At 40.2% G+C, this 20,074-nt stretch overlaps 1 protein-coding gene across 1 annotated transcript in view; it reads right to left on the bottom strand.

Moving 5' to 3' along the window:
• LOC109918984 (collagen alpha-2(V) chain-like) overlaps positions 1-20,074 on the bottom strand; it is a 245,325-nt gene that overhangs the window by 105,664 nt on the left and 119,587 nt on the right. The window contains exons 10-17 of the mRNA XM_048598785.1: positions 16,450-16,503; positions 16,222-16,275; positions 15,373-15,426; positions 11,264-11,317; positions 10,990-11,043; positions 10,352-10,396; positions 8,485-8,538; positions 740-784 (exon numbers count right to left, since the gene is read on the bottom strand). Of these exons, the coding sequence (XP_048454742.1) occupies positions 740-784; positions 8,485-8,538; positions 10,352-10,396; positions 10,990-11,043; positions 11,264-11,317; positions 15,373-15,426; positions 16,222-16,275; positions 16,450-16,503 (414 nt within the window). The remainder of the gene's footprint in view (positions 1-739; positions 785-8,484; positions 8,539-10,351; positions 10,397-10,989; positions 11,044-11,263; positions 11,318-15,372; positions 15,427-16,221; positions 16,276-16,449; positions 16,504-20,074) is intronic.

Raw genomic sequence — 20,074 nt, 5'->3', positions numbered from 1 at the left:
CACAGGTGCAGGCAGACCTGCTGAGTTTCTCCAGAGCTTTCTTTCCCCTCTTCTGAAGCCTCAACAGCCTCATTAATACTGCTAAGGGAGGGAGGTACACTCAAAAGGCGGATTAATATTCAAAATTCAGGATGGCCAATGGTGTGCACCCCATTGATTCGAGGGGAAAACTCTCCTGAGGGATTTCTGGAGCCAAATGAGGCGCCCATGGCCTTTTTTTTGAGGCTGCTCCACTATTAGCAAAATAATATCAGTCCTGCTTATTAGCCCCTAAAAAGGGTTTTCATTATGAAAACTAGCTGGGAATCTCCATGGAGCCGACACATAGCAATCTGTGTTTCAGTTTCCTGTGCTGAATGAGAGTGCATCATGGAGCCAACATGATGGAGATCCTGACTATTTTATCAGGCCCCATCTTTGCCCCTATCATCCGGTGGCAATTAAATTTAGTTTACTGGATTGGTGAGACATACATATTCCAACAGCTCCAAACCTACCTTGGTGATGGGGCATGGGGGCTGTACAAGTATCACGGTCTGTCTAAAATGGGCAGGAAATCAGGGCAGTGGGTGCAAACTTGCCTAAAGCTGATTTCAGCATGTCACTTCAGGTTAAACTCAAGCTGCATTGACCTACTAATTTTGAAGTTAATGTTCTGAAACCAATGCAATTTGAGAGGAAATAATAGTAGAAAAGGCATTATATATAACTTCCCAGGAAATAATTAAATGTAACTTACCATAGCACCAGGCAGACCTGGTGCCCCAACAGCACCACGAGGACCCTTTGGAAACAGAAAGAAACACTTATGAGTTTCCAAAGTTTCAAACTATTTTCCTATTAAAATATGTTTTCTATATATCCATGCCCACAATACATTTTTCCTATGGGTGTTCTCTTCCTCTCTGTGTAAAACCACCATATTTGCCAAAAGCTTTACCATGATAATTAGTCAGATTCACATGTATAATGCAAAATTTGTAAATTTGTCGAATCTGGACCATTCATTTCATTAAATCTCAATGTGCTGTCTGTTGTTTTCTTTTTGCAATAGAATCTCCAGCAGTAGGTGGCAACAGTGAAGAAGGGCAGCTGGAGCAGTCAAACGGACCCTCTCTGATTTAAAAAAAGGCATCTTTGTGGAAAGATGGGCTCATGGAGCAGGCAGACAAAGGTTTTCTAAAAACCACAGACTTCATTCCATGGAAATGCTTCCTTATTTAACCTGAATTTCCCTGTTGCTCATGGAATAAAGACCTCTTGCTTCATGATCTTCAGGCTATTTCTGTGTTCAAATCTCATATTACGTTTCATTTCATTTTATATTTCTCACCAACAGAATTGCGTAATGTCCAAAACAACATTTTGGCAACATTCAATTACAAAAAGACATATTTTATTGTTACATTGTTATGTATCAATTGAATTGCCTTTAGTAGCTCAATTAAAATCTTTACTTGAAAGTCACAGACTCTCTTGAAACTCAATTTCTGGCTTTATCCAGTGCTCTGACATTGGGAGTTTAATTTGAATTGTGCAGTGTACGTAGCTTCCCGCAACACACAGATGCCAGTCAACTATCCTAAATAATACTTTGCGTTTAATATCAAGCCGTTTCAGCTAAGTTTTCTCTTTCCCTTCATATACAGGGATAAGAATGTGTCACTTTAAACTGAGAGATGAATTATGTTTGTGCATTCAAGCCAAATAACTTCTTAAGTGTCCAGCTCTGCTTCACTTAGTTTGATTTGTAGTGCTGGATTTCCACCATCAAGACAGTGACTGGAGTTGGACAACCTCCTGACTCAGCATCTGACATAATTTTAAAGGGCTATGTTACACCCATCTCTGGACCAGGAAGATAAGGACAGGATCAAATCAGGTCCACCAATCCTAGGTGCAGATTGTAGGCAGGGCAAGTTACAAGGGTGGGGGTGCTGCTTAGAAGGGACACATTTGTCTTTTGGAACTTGTACCCAAGACTGGGCATGGAAGTGGCAGTGTAGGTACCAATAAGAGCTTTTTAATGCACCTTTCAAAACCTTCTTGAATCCAGACTATGTTCATAGCTTCTCTGAAGGGCCAAACATGAAGTGACACCAATCCACAAAAGCTGTGGTGAACAATAAGATGCCTAATGTGACAATGAAGCCAGCTAAATTGGGAGTGCAGATGTCGGCTCCCGACCATGTATCTTTTTTCCACCCTGGTGCAAATTGCTGCCCTTGAAATAGTGGTGGAAATTCCAGAATTGCAGCCCACCCACTATTTTTAAAGTGACTCTGGAGTTAGCCCTACTTTGTGAAAATTCACATCATTGTGCACAACAATATGGTGATTTTAATGACAACAACATGATATTGTGTTACAATATACACACTGTACATGTTGGCCACAATATAGATGAAAATGTAAAATATAATTCCTGATCTTAGGTGTTTTCTATGTAAACATGTCATCAAGAGATAGCCAAATTTAAATATTTATGCAATCTGGTTTCAAATACATTTTCAGAAGGAGGGGAGCAAACAAACCAGTCTAGTGGGGTACAGGACAAAAAATACGCATGCTATAAATACAGTTGAATCAATTCCCTCCATTGTTTGGGTAAATCTTAAAGCAAGGTCCAGTCTGAAATGGGAAGAGAGCAGGATTCATTTTATGGGAGGATAAGATTAATTTAAAGAACCTTATAAAAATCTGCTTATCTACTTCACACTGTAGGGTGGAGAGCATGGCTTACATATGTAACATAGATACTGACAGAACAGCAGCCTGTTGCCATATACATTCATACTCCACCCCTGTGAATAGGGACATGATCCAAGGTTGTCAGTGGAGAAACTGGCAAAGGAAATAACCACTGAACAGGTGCTGAGAAGATAGTTGCTGGCAGTAAAAAATAAATTCAGTTTTCTGGCTAGGTCTGTGTAACTTTTTGAGAGATTTGCTCTGCAACTGCTGGACCAGATCCTCAAACTGAAAAACGTTGATGTGACCAACAGTGACATGGGAAATTTATAGTCATTAAACAACTTGAGAAACCCACATCGTGATAACAGCGGGGGGAAAAATCTTTCAATGTTACACATCTGGGATTAAATTTCACGAACTGAAACACATTTCAACGACAGTCAGAATGCACCAGAAAATTATATTTCTTACTTCAATTTCCCTTTTATTTCACACTTTTTAAATTCATTTCTTCCTGTTAATAGATGATTTATTCAGAGCTCAATATTTTAAAAGCATGATTCTTCCAAATCAATTTAAAAGATATTAAGTGCCTTAAATATTCAATGAATCATTTATACCATCATGTACAGTTTACATATTTCAGTCACAAATATAAGAAAATTCTACTTGAAAACCATTTGGTGCTTTGGGTGATTTTAATGAGATTTTTATACAGCAACAAACCATAATTATACATTCAACAGTAATTTCTGCTGCTTTTTTCCTATTGTCCCCAGTAACTTTAAGGAGGAAGCATGGAAGACCAGACAAACAGCATAATCACCATATCTCTGGGATCTCCAGAAAATCATCTATCGGTGTTATAGGAGGCAGTAAATTAGAATCTCCATGACAATTTCACACATCACCTTTAGTAAAGCCTGAGATGGCAAAATAGCATGGCTAGCATTGTACTCCTGACACTTAAACATGGCTCTAGCATTCAGACGTGGCATGGTATTCAGAGATTGTTTCTCATTCTTAATGGTCAAGGAGGATGAAAAATATGCACACATTTGTTTTATTCATCATTGGGATGAGGGCATTGCTGGCTAGACAGCATTTATTGCCCATCCCTAATTGCCCAGAGGGCAGTTAAGTGTCAACCACATTGCTGTGGGTCTGGGGTCATATGTAGGCCAGACCAGGTAAGGATGGCAGTTTCCTTCCCCTAAAGGACATTAGTGAACCAGATGGGTTTTCCCTGACAATCAATCTGTGGTCATCATTAGATTGTTAATTCCAGATATTTTATTGAATTCAAATTCAAATGTGGGGGGTTTGAACCCGGGTGCCCGGGATGTTATCTGGGTTACTGGATTAACAGTCCAGTGCTAATACCACTAGACCATTGCCTCCCCAGCTATAAGTATGTGTAGTTATAGGGAGACCTTTATTGTATTAATCATTAGGTCCATACATGCTAGAAAGAAACTTTGTGAAAAATTAATGTGCTAATTATATTAATATGGCGTTCAGATAACAATGTGGAACACCCAATAGATTTGAATTATTGCCAAGAAGCTAAGCACAGAAACTCATGTAGAAGCCTTGAATGTCTTATAGTTGGCAGACAGCTAATCACCCACAAGAAACTGCAGACAATAAACATGTAGAACCTCAAAGAATTTTTTAAAAAGCTAAAAAAAAGTGGTAAGATTTAGAAAAAAAATGACTTATTTTCAAAATGAGCAAAACACTTCAAAACATTAAGTGGAACCTGTTTTGTTAAGCTACTGACAACAGTAGAGTTTTTTTTAAAGCTAAGTATAAGTACACATTGTCATCTGTCAGAAGCAGATCAGCTACCTTAGATACAAATACAGAGAGAATTCCTCTTAGATTGAGACAAGGCACAAATGACATATGAATTAACACTGGATTGAAGTGACAGTTTTTGTAAAACATCTGCTTGAATATCCTGAATTTAAGTGGGCTTGATACCATGTAGCTATTTTAACTAGATTTGAGCATCTTAAAGCTATTTGGATTTATGTAGTTTGCACTTAGGTTTAGGTTAATTAGCTAGATTGATTATCCTCACTAAACAATATTGTTACCATTACTATAATGTAATCCAGGATTAATTTTTAGAATAAAATGTTATTAAGAAGTCAGCAAAAAGCTGCAGACACATTTAATGCATCGACGACCTGAGTCAATCAATAAAAATCAATAAAAATATTCCAGAATACTTAAAGTTCGATGCACTGAAATTGGTTATTCAAGTGAGTAGTTTCTACTATAACATACCTGAGTAGATATATTTTGTCCTGGGATCAATTTGGTAGGTTGAAAATGCTTAAGGGGGAGGACATTCTATTCCGAGTTAGTGGGAACTGCCGATGCTGGAGAATTTGAGATAACAAGGTAAAGAGCTGGATGAAGACAGCAGGCCAAGTAGCATCAGAGGAGCAGGAGAGCTGACGTTTCGGGTCTGGACCCTTCTTCAGAAATGGGAAGTTCCTGCAATGATTTAAACTCTTTCCTAGTTGTGTTTCTAACCTAATAAAAATCACAACTGGATAAATTTATCTTGTCAGGAGGTAAAGATAGAACAACAAGACTGGCAGCTTAATGCACCAGGGTACTATAGGTGGGACAGAGGTAGAGGAGAGAGGGGAGGGTTAGTTGCATTTTTGATTAAGGGGAGTATCACAGCAGTAGTCAGAAATGAAATAATTGAGGAATCATCCAGTGAGGCTTTGTGAGTAGAGCTAAGAAATAAGTAGGGGATGGTGACATTATTGGGTTGTACTATAGCCCCCCAAATAGTCAATGGGAACTAGAGGAACAAATATGCAGGGAGATTGTGGAGACTTGCAGGAGAAATAGGGTTGCCATAGTGGGGGATTTCAATTTTCCTAACATAGACTGGGACTGCCATAGTATTAAGGGCTTAGATTGGGTGGAATTTGTCAAATGTGTTCAGGAAAGTTTCATCAAGCAGTATATAGAAGGTCCTACTCAAGAAGGGGCAAAACTCGATCTACTCTTGGGCAGAACTGAGGTGACAGTGGGGGAGCACTTTGGGACCAGTGACAATAGTTCTACTAATTTTAAAATAGTTATGGAGAAGGACAAAATAGTCCACAGGTTCAAGTTCTAAATTGGGGCAAAGTGAATTTTGATGGAATCAGACAGGAGCTTGCAGGGGTTGATATGAGTAGTGTGTTTGTAGGTAAAGGAACCTCTGGCAAGTGGGAGGCTTTTAAAAGTGTGATAGCCGGAGTTCAAGGTCTATATGTTCCTGTAAGGGTGAAGGGCAATGTTGGCAGAAGTAGGGAACCCTGAATGACAAGAGATCAAAGGAAGAGGCACTGCTCAGTTACAGCTGCTGGGATCAAGGGAATTCCTGGAGTTATATGGGGATACAGGAGTTTACTGAAGAAGGAATTCAGGAGGGCAAAAAGGGGCACAAGATAGCTTTGGCTGAGAAGATTGGGGTGAATCCAAAGAGATTCTTTAAGTATATTAAAGGAAAAAGGATAACTAGAGAGAGAACAGGACCCCTCAAGGATCAAAGTGGAGATGTATGTGTGGAACCGTAGGAGATGGCCGATATCCTCAATGAATATTTCTCCTCTGTGTTTACCGTGGAGAAAGACATGAAGAGTTGGGAACTTGGGGAAGTTAGTGGTGATATCTTGGGGACAGTCCATGTCACAGCAGAGGTAGTGTTGCAAATATTAGAATGTATGAAGGTGGATAAATCTCCTAGTCCTGACCAGATGTATCCAAGAACACTGCAAGAGGCTAGAGAGGAAATTGCAGGGGCCCTGGCTGATATATTTGCATCATTGTTAGCCACGGGTGAGGTCCCAGAAGACTGGAGGGTAGCGAATGTTGTGCCCTTATTCAAGAAGGGCTGCAAAGAAAAACATGGAAATTATTGACCAGTAAGCTTAATATCTGCGGTAAGTAAGTTACTTGAGAAGATTCTAAGGGATAAGATATACATGCATTTGGAAAGACAATGTTTGATTAGGATTAGTCAGCATGGCTTCATGCATGGGAGATCATGCCTGACAAATTTGTTAGAGTTCTTTGATGAAGTGACCAGGAAGGTTGATGAGGGCAGGGTGGTGCATGTAGTCTATATGGATTTCAGTAAGGCCTTTGATAAAGTTCCACATGGTAGGCTGTTCTGGAAGGTTAGATCGCATGGAATCCAGGGAGAGCTGGCAAATTGGATACACAGTTGGCTTGATGGTAGGAAGCAGAGGGTAATACTGAAAGGATGCTTGTCTGACTGGAGGCCCGTGACTAGTGGGTGTGCCTCAGGAGTCGGTGCTGATCCCATTGCTGTTTGTTATCTATATCGATGATTTGGTTGAGAAGGTACAAGGCATGATTAGTAAGTTTGCTGATGATACTAAAATAGGTGATATCATGGACAGTGAGCAAAGTTATCAAAAATTGCAGCAGGATCTTGATCAGCTGGGGAAGTGGGCGAAGAAATGGCAAATGGAGTTTAATATAGATAAGCGTGAGGTGTTGCATTTTAGCAAGTCAAATCAAGGTAGGAGGTTCATGGTTAATGGTAGGGCATTAAGGAGTGTAGTGGAACAGAGAAACCTTGGAGTTCAGGTGAACGGTTCTCTGAAATTGGAGTCACAGGTAGACAGGGCAGTGAAGAAGGCTTTTGGTATACTGGCCTTCATCAGTCCAGGGCATTGAGTGTAGAAGTTGGCAAGTTATGTTGTATTTGTACAGGATGTTGGTGAGGCCGCACTTGGAGTATTGTGTTCAGTTTTGGTTGCCTTGCTATAGGATGTTATTAGATTGGAAAGAATGCAGAAGAAATTTACAAGGTTGTTGTCAGGACGCAAGGGACTGAGTTATAGGGAGAGGCTGGACGAGCTAGGATTTTTTTTTTCTTTAGAGCATAGGAGACTGATGGAGGATATTATAGGAATGTATAAGATCTTGAGAGGCATGGATACGGTGAATGCACTCAGTCATTTTCCCAGGTTTGAGGAATCAAAGACCAGAGGGCATCAGTTTAAGGTAACAGGGGAAAGAATGCATGTGAACCTGAGGGGCAACTTTTTTTACACAGAGGGTGGTATGCATATGGAATGAACTGTCAGGAGAAGCGGTTGAGGTGGGTACATTAACAGCATTTAAAAGGCATTTGGATGAATACTTGGATAGGAAAGGTTTAGAAAGATGAGGACCAAGTGCAGGGAAATGGGGTTAGCGTGGATGGACATTTTGGTCAGCATGGACCATTTTGGGCCAAAGGGCCTGTTTCCATGCTGTAGGATTCTATGACTCTATGAACCATTATTACCCTGTATCCCTCTGCGATGTTGCACTAACCTGCTATCCACTCTCCACCTGCCTTCCACTCTGACAGACAGACTGTCTTTGCATCTGCCAGGTGGAAAACCTGTTGAAAAAAGCTAAAATAGGTCCTGTCATGCAGGAAACGTGAAATTCTGAGCTTCCTATCCACATGTCCTCATCACTGCCACACCCTATTCTGCCTCTCTTCCTTTATAGGAATTAGTACCAGGCCCATGTTAATAACACTTTCCATTTCATTGGGGATGTGTATGGATCCAAGATTACCCAATGGTTTTGACCAGGGATTTAAATATAACTCCAATTTCTAACAAATTGAACCCTTCAGCATATAGTAGTAAGTATAATATCAGAGTTGCCTGACTGCTTAGAATAAGCAAAGCAATTGATTATAAGTTGTTTCTAAATGGGGAAAGGTGACTTTAAGATTGTACTCACTGAAGCACCTTGAGGTCCAGGTCGGCCTCTTTCACCTGGAAGGCCCCGCGGACCCTACATAATAAAAAATACAGCTCTAACATTGTCCATCGTTTAAAAACTAATAATCAACCAGAGTAACCAAAACCAACAATTTCAAGATTTTGATTTCCCTTATATGGTTTATTTTTCTTCAGATCTGACAATTCAGTAATAATAGCTACATATTCATTTGAAACTTGAAAGGGGAGTTATGTATTGTATACCATTGTATTCCATCAGTTATCTATTGCAACCTATTGACCAGTCCAGTAATAACATAATTTAAAACAACACAATGCCTTATGCTGCCTCATGAGCAGATTATACTCCATTTGTCTTCTTTGATCAAGGCAATATTTTTACCAGGATGATCAGCCTCACAGCAGTTCAGAAGCATTGATGATAGCATGGACAGTGTGGAAGAAAATTCCTGCATGGGGCGTCCCCACCTCCCGTCATAACTTTCAATGAAGGAATCTTCTGGAATGAATCTCTGCTGAAATGGCAGAACTGACACTTTACTGCCTCGTCTCTTAGGTTTCCAGCACTGTAAGTGAGGATGGGCAGGTGAATTTCTAAGGAAATTACAAGCAAATCTCTTGTTTTGCTCATTAGCAGTTTTCTCCATTCATTCCATTAAAATGAACTTGCTAAATTTTAAAAGACAAAATTAGACTGAACACAAGCTGAAGCAGTGGCAAAAGTTCACTCCAAAATAATGATTAAGAAGTACTTCTGATTTCATGAATGATTGCTCAGTGGTATTGAACCTAAATATTGTTAAAAGGAGACAAGAACTCAAAAACTTTCCAGCTAACACTCATCGAGATGAGAACACCAGATACAGCCTTAATGAAGGGGACAGCACTCTATACAGCATGGGAAGAGGGTGCTGTTTGATTGACCCATCGTTACCATTGAGATGTAGCAAAAACAGTTAACTGTCAATCTTAGTTCTCAGTGTAGGCAGGTAGACTCTGATTGGTCAGGGTGTTGCCATGCAAATACTGCAGAGATCAGCAGTCTCCATGATACCCCTTATTCAATAAAAAAAAGGTGCAACTTACGTATGAATTCCAATTGCTTCCACAAAACAGTGCCCTATGCATTAATGGCTTCCAGCAATGATAAAGGCCCCACAATACAAGCCTGATCTACAATATTAGCATGGTGCAAATTATTTAATAAATTCCAATAGCAGAATCGCATCTAATAATGGAAATATTATTCTGAGGCTTGAATTCATGCATACATCTTTCAATAGAATTTTTAAATGGACTGAAATATTTTACAATGCATTCATGTTGAGGAAATATTACATATCATTAAATAAATCTGTGAAATGTTCCAAATAAATCACTCAACCCAAGAACTGACTGGGAGGTCACCAGGTTTCACTGGCTGGTTTCTCCATGCAGTGGTGGATCCTCCAAACAGGGTGAAATGCCTGATGAGGCAAGAAGCAGCCCTTAATTAACTGCATACATTGCTCAGTCAGCCTTCAATCTGGCAACTTTTGTTCTTCTAACAAAATGGAATGGTAGTAGAATGATGTGAAAGATGTACCCAACACTGTCCTGCCTCCTAACCTGCCACCAAAAGGCTGGTAGAATTCCAGCTGTAAAGCTCCTCAGACATTGAGTCCATGCTGGTTTTCTGTGAAGCTATCCGATCTGATCCATTTCCGTGTTGAATTCCCATCGCCTTGCAATTTATTATCCTCATAACCAGATCCGGATAAGGGATAGATGGGAAACAAAAAGTTGACTGCTCTTACAAAGATTAGAGGGCCCCGATGTATTTAGCATTCCTAATTCTATTTAAGCTCATATAACAGCAAACCTACCTTTGAACCTGGAGAACCCATTGCACCAAGAGAACCTTGGTCACCCTACAGCAGGTGTGAAAGAGAAAACAGCGTTAGACCACAATCCTTTCATTAACAGCAAATGGTTACATTTAACAAACTATATTTCTCTAAATTAATGGAGAGAATTGAATTAAAGATCTGCTATTCTCATTTCACAGGGAGTCTATATTCTAAAGTCAAATCAGCTCAATTGCGTCGTGTTATTAACTTGAAGATACTCTACACATAAAGAACATCGGGTTTCTTCCATTAATCAAATGAAAAGTACTGCCATTCTTTTGGAGAATTGGAGAACAGGGCTGATTTACTGACATGAGCCATTACTGGTGAAGTTTGGGATATTTTCCTTAATAACATTAACACTTAGTGTTTGAAGTATGGCAATAGAATTTTGAAACAGTGGTCTGTAAAAATGGGTTTAAGGACATTACCTCAGAATGACTGTGAGACACTAGTGCACAAAAGCTTAATGTGTTTGCCTGAAATTCATCTCCGTAAATGTAATAAATTAACAAATAAATGTTTGAAAAGAATGTTAGCCAAGATTTGATGCTCTTGCATTGTGACTATGCAGTGCAACCATGTTAACTGATGTTTAATAATTCAAGTATCACCTTCTGGCCAGGAGCTCCAGTTTCACCTTTAGGTCCTTTCAGGCCAAAGTATCCCTGGAACAGAAAATTTTTAAAAGATCACCAATTAAAGTTTCTCCATAAACATATGCATTTATAACAGGAACATAGTTTGAACAAAGGTTAACGAAACATAACACACTTCCTTACTGGATATTTAATCCAACATGATGTAACACATCAATACATGTATGCATCAATAACAGGTGTACTCATATAACGTGATTAAAATTGAGTTTGTTTTATGCTTACTTACCCTCAAACCCTTGATACCAGGCAAACCAGGGGCACCTGGGAAACCTCGAGGACCCTGAAACCAGAGGAACATATTAATATCCCAAAATATCTTTACTGTGTCGCTTAGTTTGTTTATTTAGTTTGAATGTTCAAAAGAAATGGCACCATGAATAATGCACTTTAGACTTCTGTCCACCTTGACCAAAATACTTCACAGTCGAGTTATTATTTCAGTATAGGTTCTGACTGAGGGTATATTTGGGCACCACAGGATGTGATAAATTATCAAATAATCAGCCGTAAAGATACAGTTACACTGTTACAAGGCAGAAACCAGTTTGTTTAATGCTTTAGAAATTCCTATCTTGGATTGATTTACACAATCACATAGCTTTTGCCCTGCCCCTATCAGTACATCTAATTAGCTTTCAAAGAAATGTTTAGGTCATCTGTGGCTCTTTGGAAAAAAAAATCATAACGTAGATATTCAGAGATAGTAGGAACTACCGATGCTGGAGTCTGGTATAACAAGGTGTAGAGCTGGATGAACACAGCAGGCCAAGCAGCATCAGAGGAGCAGGAAAGCTGATGCTTTGGGTCTGGACCCTTTTCTGACATTTTCTGACAGCTCTTCTGTCCATGTAGGGGCAAGGGCCATAACCAGGTCAGGAGCCATGAATCTGACAGAAACCAAACGGAGTTGTAATTGCTATATGAGTGCTGCTTGATAGCACCAATGACAGCACCTTCCATCACTTTATGATTGAGATGAGACTGATGGAGCATTCACGATAACAGATTGGATTGTTCCTGTATTGTGTACACATGACATACCTGGATAATGTTCCAAAGTATCAGGTGGGATGTCAGTGTAGTAGCTGCACCAGAACAGCTTGACTAGGGGCATAGCTAGCTTCTGAGCACATCTTCAATGCTGTTGCCAGTTTGTTGTCAAGGCCCACAGCCTTTACAGCATCTAGTTTCTTCAGCCATCTCTTGATATCACATGGAGTGAAGTGAATTGGCTGAAGACTGGCTTTCATCATGCTGGGATCCTCAAGACAAGGCCAAGATGAATCATCCACTCGGTACTTCTGACTGAAAATGTTTCATCTTTGCCTTTTGCACCGATGTTCTGGGTTTCCCTCCTGTTCGTTCATTAATAGTCCACCACTATTCATGACTGGATGTGAAAGGACTGCAGATTTTTGATCCGATCTGTTGGTTGTAGGATCATGTAGCTCTGTCTATCACATGCTGTTGCTGCAAGTTTGCAACACGAGTATTCCTGTATTGTAGTTTCACAGGGAGGATATGTCAAACTTAGATATCCCAGATGCTGCTTTTGCCATTGACTCTTGAGAGCAGTCTTATCCCTTGTCTTAAGCATACTGGTAGGTTATAAGACTATGATGGGCCACTTTCTTAAAGACTGTATTTGAATAAATTTTGCTGATGCTGACATCTTGTAATACCTCATGGTTTCCCTCCATTAAGAGATTGTCATTCATTTGGAAACCCACAGCAAACAAGCTATCTAAAGGATGCTGAATGTGAGCATTAATATTCACAGTATTGCCTCTTGCTTGAGGCAAAATAGGCACTTTATACCTGGGTCCATTATCATTGACCCTTCAAGAAAGATTAATTGGGATTTTAAAGGTGGTGGGGAGGTTGTTTGAAACTTAGGTAGGTCATTTTCAAGATGATTCATGCATTGGCCCTCAAACAAAGAGCCACTGATTGAGAGCTCCCACAGGTATATCATGGCAAACCCTGGATTGATCCTGTATCAGAAATGTTGAGCACCACAGCCAAACTCGCTGCCACAACTAATAGACAGCCACCACAATCCATTGGCCTTAACTCCTCCTGCATTCCAATAGATGCTCACTACCACTGCAGTCTTTGGACATCCTACTGGTCTGGCACCTCCTTGAAGACAGTCTCCATAAACATTTCCAGGTGGGTAGCCCCTTTGTAGGACATTAGCCTGTATTCATGGTCCTATGCATTCTCATCATCTACTCATGAGGCTGCTAATTCCCTGGCTTGGTCTTGCTCTACTCCACATGGCTGTACTTGCCACTTCCTCTCTATGCTTATTAGAGGGATGCAATCCAATGCATAGCTGCCATTGAGAGTTAGGGCTGTCGGGATTCTACGCTACTAAAATTACATTATATGATGGTTACGAGGAGAGAGTCGTCCAATGTGGGCTCACAAAGTTCAATCCCGCCAACATTTCAATCTTTTGCTTCAATGACTCTACCACCTAGTTGTTTTCACTTACAGGTCCCACTGCCAAACACTACTCACCTGCCAATAAGCTCTGGTCCCATTCAGCAGGGGATCCTTCAATACTCAATGGGACCTGTGTCCCATGGCAAGCATTTAAAACGTCTTCTCCACTGATGCATGTTGGCAGCATCATGTACCACTTGCAAGATGTATTTCAGTGTCTCACCAAATATCCTCTCGTAGAACCTTCTGCAACCTCGATCATCTAGATGTGCAGTAGATTCATGGGAGTGCCCCACGTGAAAGTTCCTCTTATGGTCATCATTATTAAGATTAGATTGTTTGAATTTCAGATTAATGTAATGAATTGAATTTAATATCCCTTCCTTGCCACTGGGAGTTACCATTGACCAAGAACTCATGAAAGGTCCACACCCCTGGTCTATTAGGTCAGTAACATAGACAGTTTTCTAGGAATTCCAATGTAGCTAATAGGACACCTATTTGCATATCTCATGGGACTCTAGCCTAAGATATTTGTTACCTATGATTGACCAGTGGTAAGCCCCTATTGTTAATGCCAGTTGGATGTCGAAAAGAAATTGAAATGTAGTATTTTTTTATCCCCATGGTTTTCACTGCCCTACCAACTCTCACATTTATCCAGGGCATGAACAGCTTTGTTCTGTGAATTTAACGTTTCAAGAAATAAACTTTCTCTATTAAAATAAGAGCGTAGATCCGGGGCCAAGGCACAACTGTGTAAGCTATCCTTGCAACCTCCAAAGTACATGCACTGTGGTAATTGCTTGACTATACATATTATTAGCTTTAAAAAATGTAACTATCACCATATACTACCATTCTAATCTATCTACAAGCAGAATTCATTCTTGTATAGTTCACCCACATTTGAGCTATTTCTCCACTTTAGTAGTTTGTTTTTAATCAAGGATGGAAATGAATCCTTTTTCCCAGTTATGTGTGACAAATACCAATGTATGGATTTCCATATTACAGATGGGAATTGGGAAACAATAGCAGTCCCACTTCAGCCTCCATTACTAAGGCTGCCAGGAACTATGGTTTTCCCAGGGGAAGATCTCAATTTGGGGCAGAGGCAGGCTTGTCCCAAGATGGGACCTGAGGCCAGAGGGATCTGCAGCAGGCTTGCTGGAGGGTCCATCTTAGCTGCCATCTTTTCTTAAAAACAGTCACAATGATTTGTGTGGCAAAAATAGGTCTGAACCTCAGTTGCTGGCACTGAATAATGTAGATATGAGGTTCCTGAAATTGGTGGAAGTATGTTTATGTTGAAGGGAGTGCATTAAAGGAGGAGAAGTCGGAGGTAAAAGATGCACAGAATAGCCAAATTCAAAGAAAGGGCTCATCAAACCCAAACCTGAAAAAAATTTGGCCCAAATCTGGATTTGTGCCCCAGATGCTTCTAGTTCATTATTAACCTCCGTCAGCATGAACATGCCTCCAATGCCACTCTTAACTCCTAAAGAAACTGTCAAGAAATTTCCTGGCTATCTGTTTGGCCTCCTTTCACTTGGTGGGGTGGCAGGGGGCTTCAAGAACTGCATGTTTTGGTGAAAAATCCTGCAGTGCCGCACTTTAGGTCTTTTCATAGGGACTGACAGGTTTTTTTGCCCTGAGCCCTTCACTGTGCCTCTGAAAATGGAGTGCCAGAAAGCAAGGCAGAACCTCCACCCATTCTACCCAGCAACTGATCACAGCACCTTGCCCTCATTAAGTAGCATTTCAGGACTGCAAAACCTGGCCCGAGCTGTTTAAGTTAAAATTATTTTGTTGCTATCAGGCTTCTGCAATCAATCTTGCACTGCCAATCTTTGTATCTAGTTCAATAACAAACCATTTTACCTGCTGTCCATGGAATCCATTTTCACCAGTGCGTCCTGCCTTTCCAACATCACCCTTTGGAAAGAAAAGAAATTTAGTCCTTGAATCAGTAAAAGATTCACTTAGGATGCATTTGATTTGGCTGGGTGCCTTCACTAATTTTATTTGCTCACTAATAAACAGGCCTTAGAGCCAATCCATGCTCCAGTCCAGTCTTCTCTTGACTGCATATACACATTGAAGGTGAATTTATGTGAGATCAGGAACCTCACAATCGTCCACTACCACCTGAGTGGACATGGATATCTGAGAAAAATAACAAAAATGCAGATACTACGTATACTATTTTTCTAGTTTTCTTTGGCTCCTCCAACATTATTATGTGGAATATCTAGCAAACCTGAATGGAACTACATTTTCAATTTCAAAACAAAGTGATTGAATTCAAATGGAATCAAAATTAAAATTTATTTTGGTACACATCACATTATCTATTAGGAAGAGTGATGAACCCTTTCCTGTTTAACAGAACCTAGTCGTTTCTAGGCTTTAACTTTGTTGTTTTGCAAGTGTTTTTCATGTTTAACATATTCCTGTTTTTATTTCATCTTTGCTATTTCAGTCTCGTTCAATCAATCATTGAAAATGAAGAGGCGTGCATTGCTTCTTATGTCTGGGGAATGTACAGCCTTGTTCAATCAATCATTGAATATGAAGAAGCTTGCATTGCTTCTTATGTCTGGGGAGTGTACACTAGTTTGATAAAGGGCTTAACTCATTGTGAATCTTTTTAAATGTTGTGAGCAAGAATTTGTTGGGAAGGGGCATTCATCAACATTGTTTGAAAGGAATTTAAAAATGTACACTCACATCTTCACCAGCTTTTCCAGGTGGTCCCTCAGGACCACGATTACCAGCCGAGCCCTGCAATTTGATGGTAAAGAAAAGTATTAGCCACTGTCCTGAAGACAGCTGGATGCACTTAAAAAGGAATCTGAAATACTCATTATACTGTAATGTTGATCATACTTCATGTTAGTGGTTTCAGAAGTCTCTTACGGTTTAATCACATTTTAATGACTATATTTGAAGGCTTACCATTGGTCCCAAGTCACCAGGCTCTCCAGGTGGGCCAGGCTGTCCCTTTGGGCCCTAATTGTACAAGAGAGAAAAAAATACATTTGAAGACAAGGTTGTTATATAAGATTAACTGAGAATGGTTGTATTCATATCAAAACATTAGAATCAAAGCCATGTAATTTTAAAATTGTTCTGGGGATGTGGACATCACTGGGTCAGCATTTATTGTCCATCCCTAACTGCTCTGGCAAATTGGTGGTGATCTGCCATTGGGGTGAGGCACCACCACAGTGCTGTTGCGAAGGGAATTCCAGAATCTTAACTCAATGACAGTGAAGGAATGGTGGTGCATTTCCAAGTCAGGACAGTGTGTGTCTTGGTGCAGGTGGTGTTCCTACATATCTGCTGTCCTTATCGTCTTCAATTGTAGAGATCACGATTTTGAAAGGTGCAATTATAGGAGCCATGGTGAGTTGTTGCAGTACATCTTGTAGATGGAATACACAGCGGTGACTGTGCAAAGGTCATGGACAGAGTCAATATTGAAGTAAGATAATGTGGTGCTAATCAAGTGGCTGTTTTGTCCTAGGTGGTGTCAAGCTTCTTGAATGTTGTTGGAACTACACTCATCCAGATAAGTGGAGTATGTTCCATCACACTCCTGACTTGTGCCTTGTAGATGATGGAAAGAAGCTGGGGAGATAGAATTCACCACAAAATTCCTAGCCTCTTATCTGCCCTTATAACTGGACCAGTTCAGTTTCTGGTCTATGGTAACTGCAAGAGGTTACTTTGGGGGATTCAGTAATGTTAAGGCCATAGAACATCAAGAGGAGATGCTTAGTTTCTCTCTTGTTGGAGGTAGTCATTGTCTGGCACTTTTGTGATGTGATCATTATAATACTGTATATTTTATGAAGGAAGCTTAATTGACTTTAACAAATAAACATGGCGGATTTAAAAATTTGATTCTTGTCGATGGACTTCAGCCAGGAAAAGAGCAGATAGACTGTCTGGTGGCTCAAAAGTTACTTCAATGGAACTATTTGCAATTTGATTATCCCTTAGGCCAACACAATGGGATTTTGAAGGTGTGACAATTCAAACTGTCTGAAACAAACAAAAGACTGGAAGAAAATAAAAACTGAAAAAACTGCCGATGCTGGAAATCAGAAACAAAAACATAAATTGCTGGAAAGTCTCTGGCAGGGTCTGGCAGTATCTGTGGAGAGGAATCAGAGTTAATGCTTCAGATCCAGTGACCCTTCCTTAGAACTGATGGTAGCTTGGAAAAGATTGATTTTTATGTAGAAGATAAAGTGGAATAAATGATAGTTGGAGATAGAGGCCAAAGAGAGAGAAGAAGAGATGGACAGACAAAGGAATTGATAACGATCAGCCTGGGAGAATGAATAGCTATTGGTGGACAATTAGTGGCTAAAGATGGGTGGTGTATAATAGCAGACTATGTGATAACAAGGCCTGGTGTGTGGGGTTGGGGTAAGCACATGTGAAGATGCTCAAGCCCTCAAACTGTTGAATTCAATAGTGAGTCCAGAAGGCTGTAGAGTTCCCAGGCAAAAATTGAGGTGCTGTTCTTCTAACTTGTGTTGAACTGCACTGGAGCACTGCAAGAAGTCTGAGACAGAGATGTTGGCCAGGGAACACAGTGGTGTGTTGAAGCGGCAGGCAACTGGAAGAGGATAAACATTGGTGTTCTGCGAAGCAGTCCCTTGTCCATTCTCTTCCTACATACATTTCTCTGATGCTTTATATCAGTTTCAGAATTTCCAGTTTGTGGGCTTCAGCCACGTCCTCTTTACCATGAATGTGCAATCCCTTTACACATTGATCCCCCAACAGGATCATCTCAAGGCTCTCGATTTCTTCTTGGAAACAAAGGCCTGAACTGTTCCCATCCACCTCCACACTCCTCCGCCTCATCCCCACCCTGAACAACTTCTCTTTTAACTCCCCTCACTTTGTTCAGGTCAGAGGAGTGGCCATGGGTATCCAAATGGGCCCCAGTTATGCCTGTCTCTTTGTTCAAGTCCTATTCCCCTCCTACCCTATCTTCAGCATAAAAAGCTGCCATCAGTTCTGAGTAAGGGTCACTGGACCCAAAATGTTAACTCTGATTTCTCTCCATTGATGCTGCCAGATCTGTTGAGCCTTTCTGGCAATTTCTGCTTTTGTTTGTAGACGGAAACAAACCACCCACTTGGAACTCCTGCATACTTGTTTTTGTTTTACAGGCTAATGATTCATCAGGAGTTGACATCATAGCCACTTTAATGCTTATCATTGATAATGTCCTAATTGTGACAATCTCTTTCAAAATCAGACACTCAGGAAAATCTGAGGCAGCATCCTTACAAAAGGGAATTCTCAGCTTGAGAGCATTTGTTTTAGGAGTCAACCATAATTCTACTGATTGGTCATCTGCAAACACAGAAATTGTAAAAGTACTGAGAAACATGAAACCTCCTCTCTGTCTTTAAGTCTGCTGTATCTTTTGAATCCATCTGTACAAAAACATCAACTATTCAACGAGAATATCAACTATTCAACTACAGAAGGCATTGCTGCTGCAGGATCTGATTTCAAATGTTGAACATCCCAATTCACAGAGAAGGACCTCAAGCAATGGACCCATTGATATAGCGCAAAAACTATTCATACATTTTCCATGCCAGTATTCATTTATCTTACCTGTATTTGTTTTAATCTTGGCATGTTAAGATTCATTAGCAATTGCTTGTAGTAAACTAACCTTTAACCCATTTAAACAAAAGCTTGACAACTTATGCAGTCATACAGCTCAGAAACAGACCCTTCTGTTCAACTCGTCCATGCCGACCATGTTTCCAAAACTAAAACTAGTCCCACTTGTCTGTGTTTGGCCCACATCCCTCTAACCCTTTCCCATTCCTATACCTGTCCAAATGTCTTTTAATTGTTGCAACTGTGCCTGCATTTAGCAATTCCTCTGGTAGTTCAATCCATATATGAACTACCCTCTGTGTGGAAAAAGTTGTTCCTCAGGTCTCTTTTAAATCTTTCTCTTCTCACTTTAAAATTATGCTGTCTAGTTTTGAACTCCCCTACCTTAGCTAAAAGACCTTTGTTTTCACCTTATCTACGCCCTTCATGATTTTATAAATTTCTATTATGTCAGCCCTCAGCCTCCTATGCTCCGGGGAAGAAAAAGCCTCTCCATATCACTCAAACCCTCAAGACTCAATAACATCCTGGTAAATCTTTTCTGCACACCCTCCAATTTAATAATATCCTTCGTATTGCAGGGCGACCAGAACTGTACACATTACACCAAAAGTGGCCTCACCAACGTCCAGTACAAATGCAACATGATGCCCTAACTGCTCAACTCAATGGTCTGAGCAATGAAGGCAAGCATACCAAATGCCTTCTTTACCATCCTGTGATGCAACTTTCAAAGAAGTATGTACCCAAACCTCTAGGTCTCTCTGTTGGGCAACACTCCCGAAAGCCCTACCATTAACTTAACCTGAATAATAGCAATTAAAGGGGAACTAAATGAGCTATACTAATCCACAGTTAACTGACTAAGCTCTGCTGGTAGGTACACCAATAAGATAGTTGAATATATTCTGTCACCATA

The sequence above is a fragment of the Rhincodon typus genome, chromosome 7 (genome assembly GCF_021869965.1).
Source record: "Rhincodon typus isolate 14 chromosome 7, sRhiTyp1.1, whole genome shotgun sequence".
Lineage (NCBI taxonomy): Eukaryota > Metazoa > Chordata > Chondrichthyes > Orectolobiformes > Rhincodontidae > Rhincodon > Rhincodon typus.
This window is presented reverse-complemented; position numbering and strand designations above follow the sequence as displayed.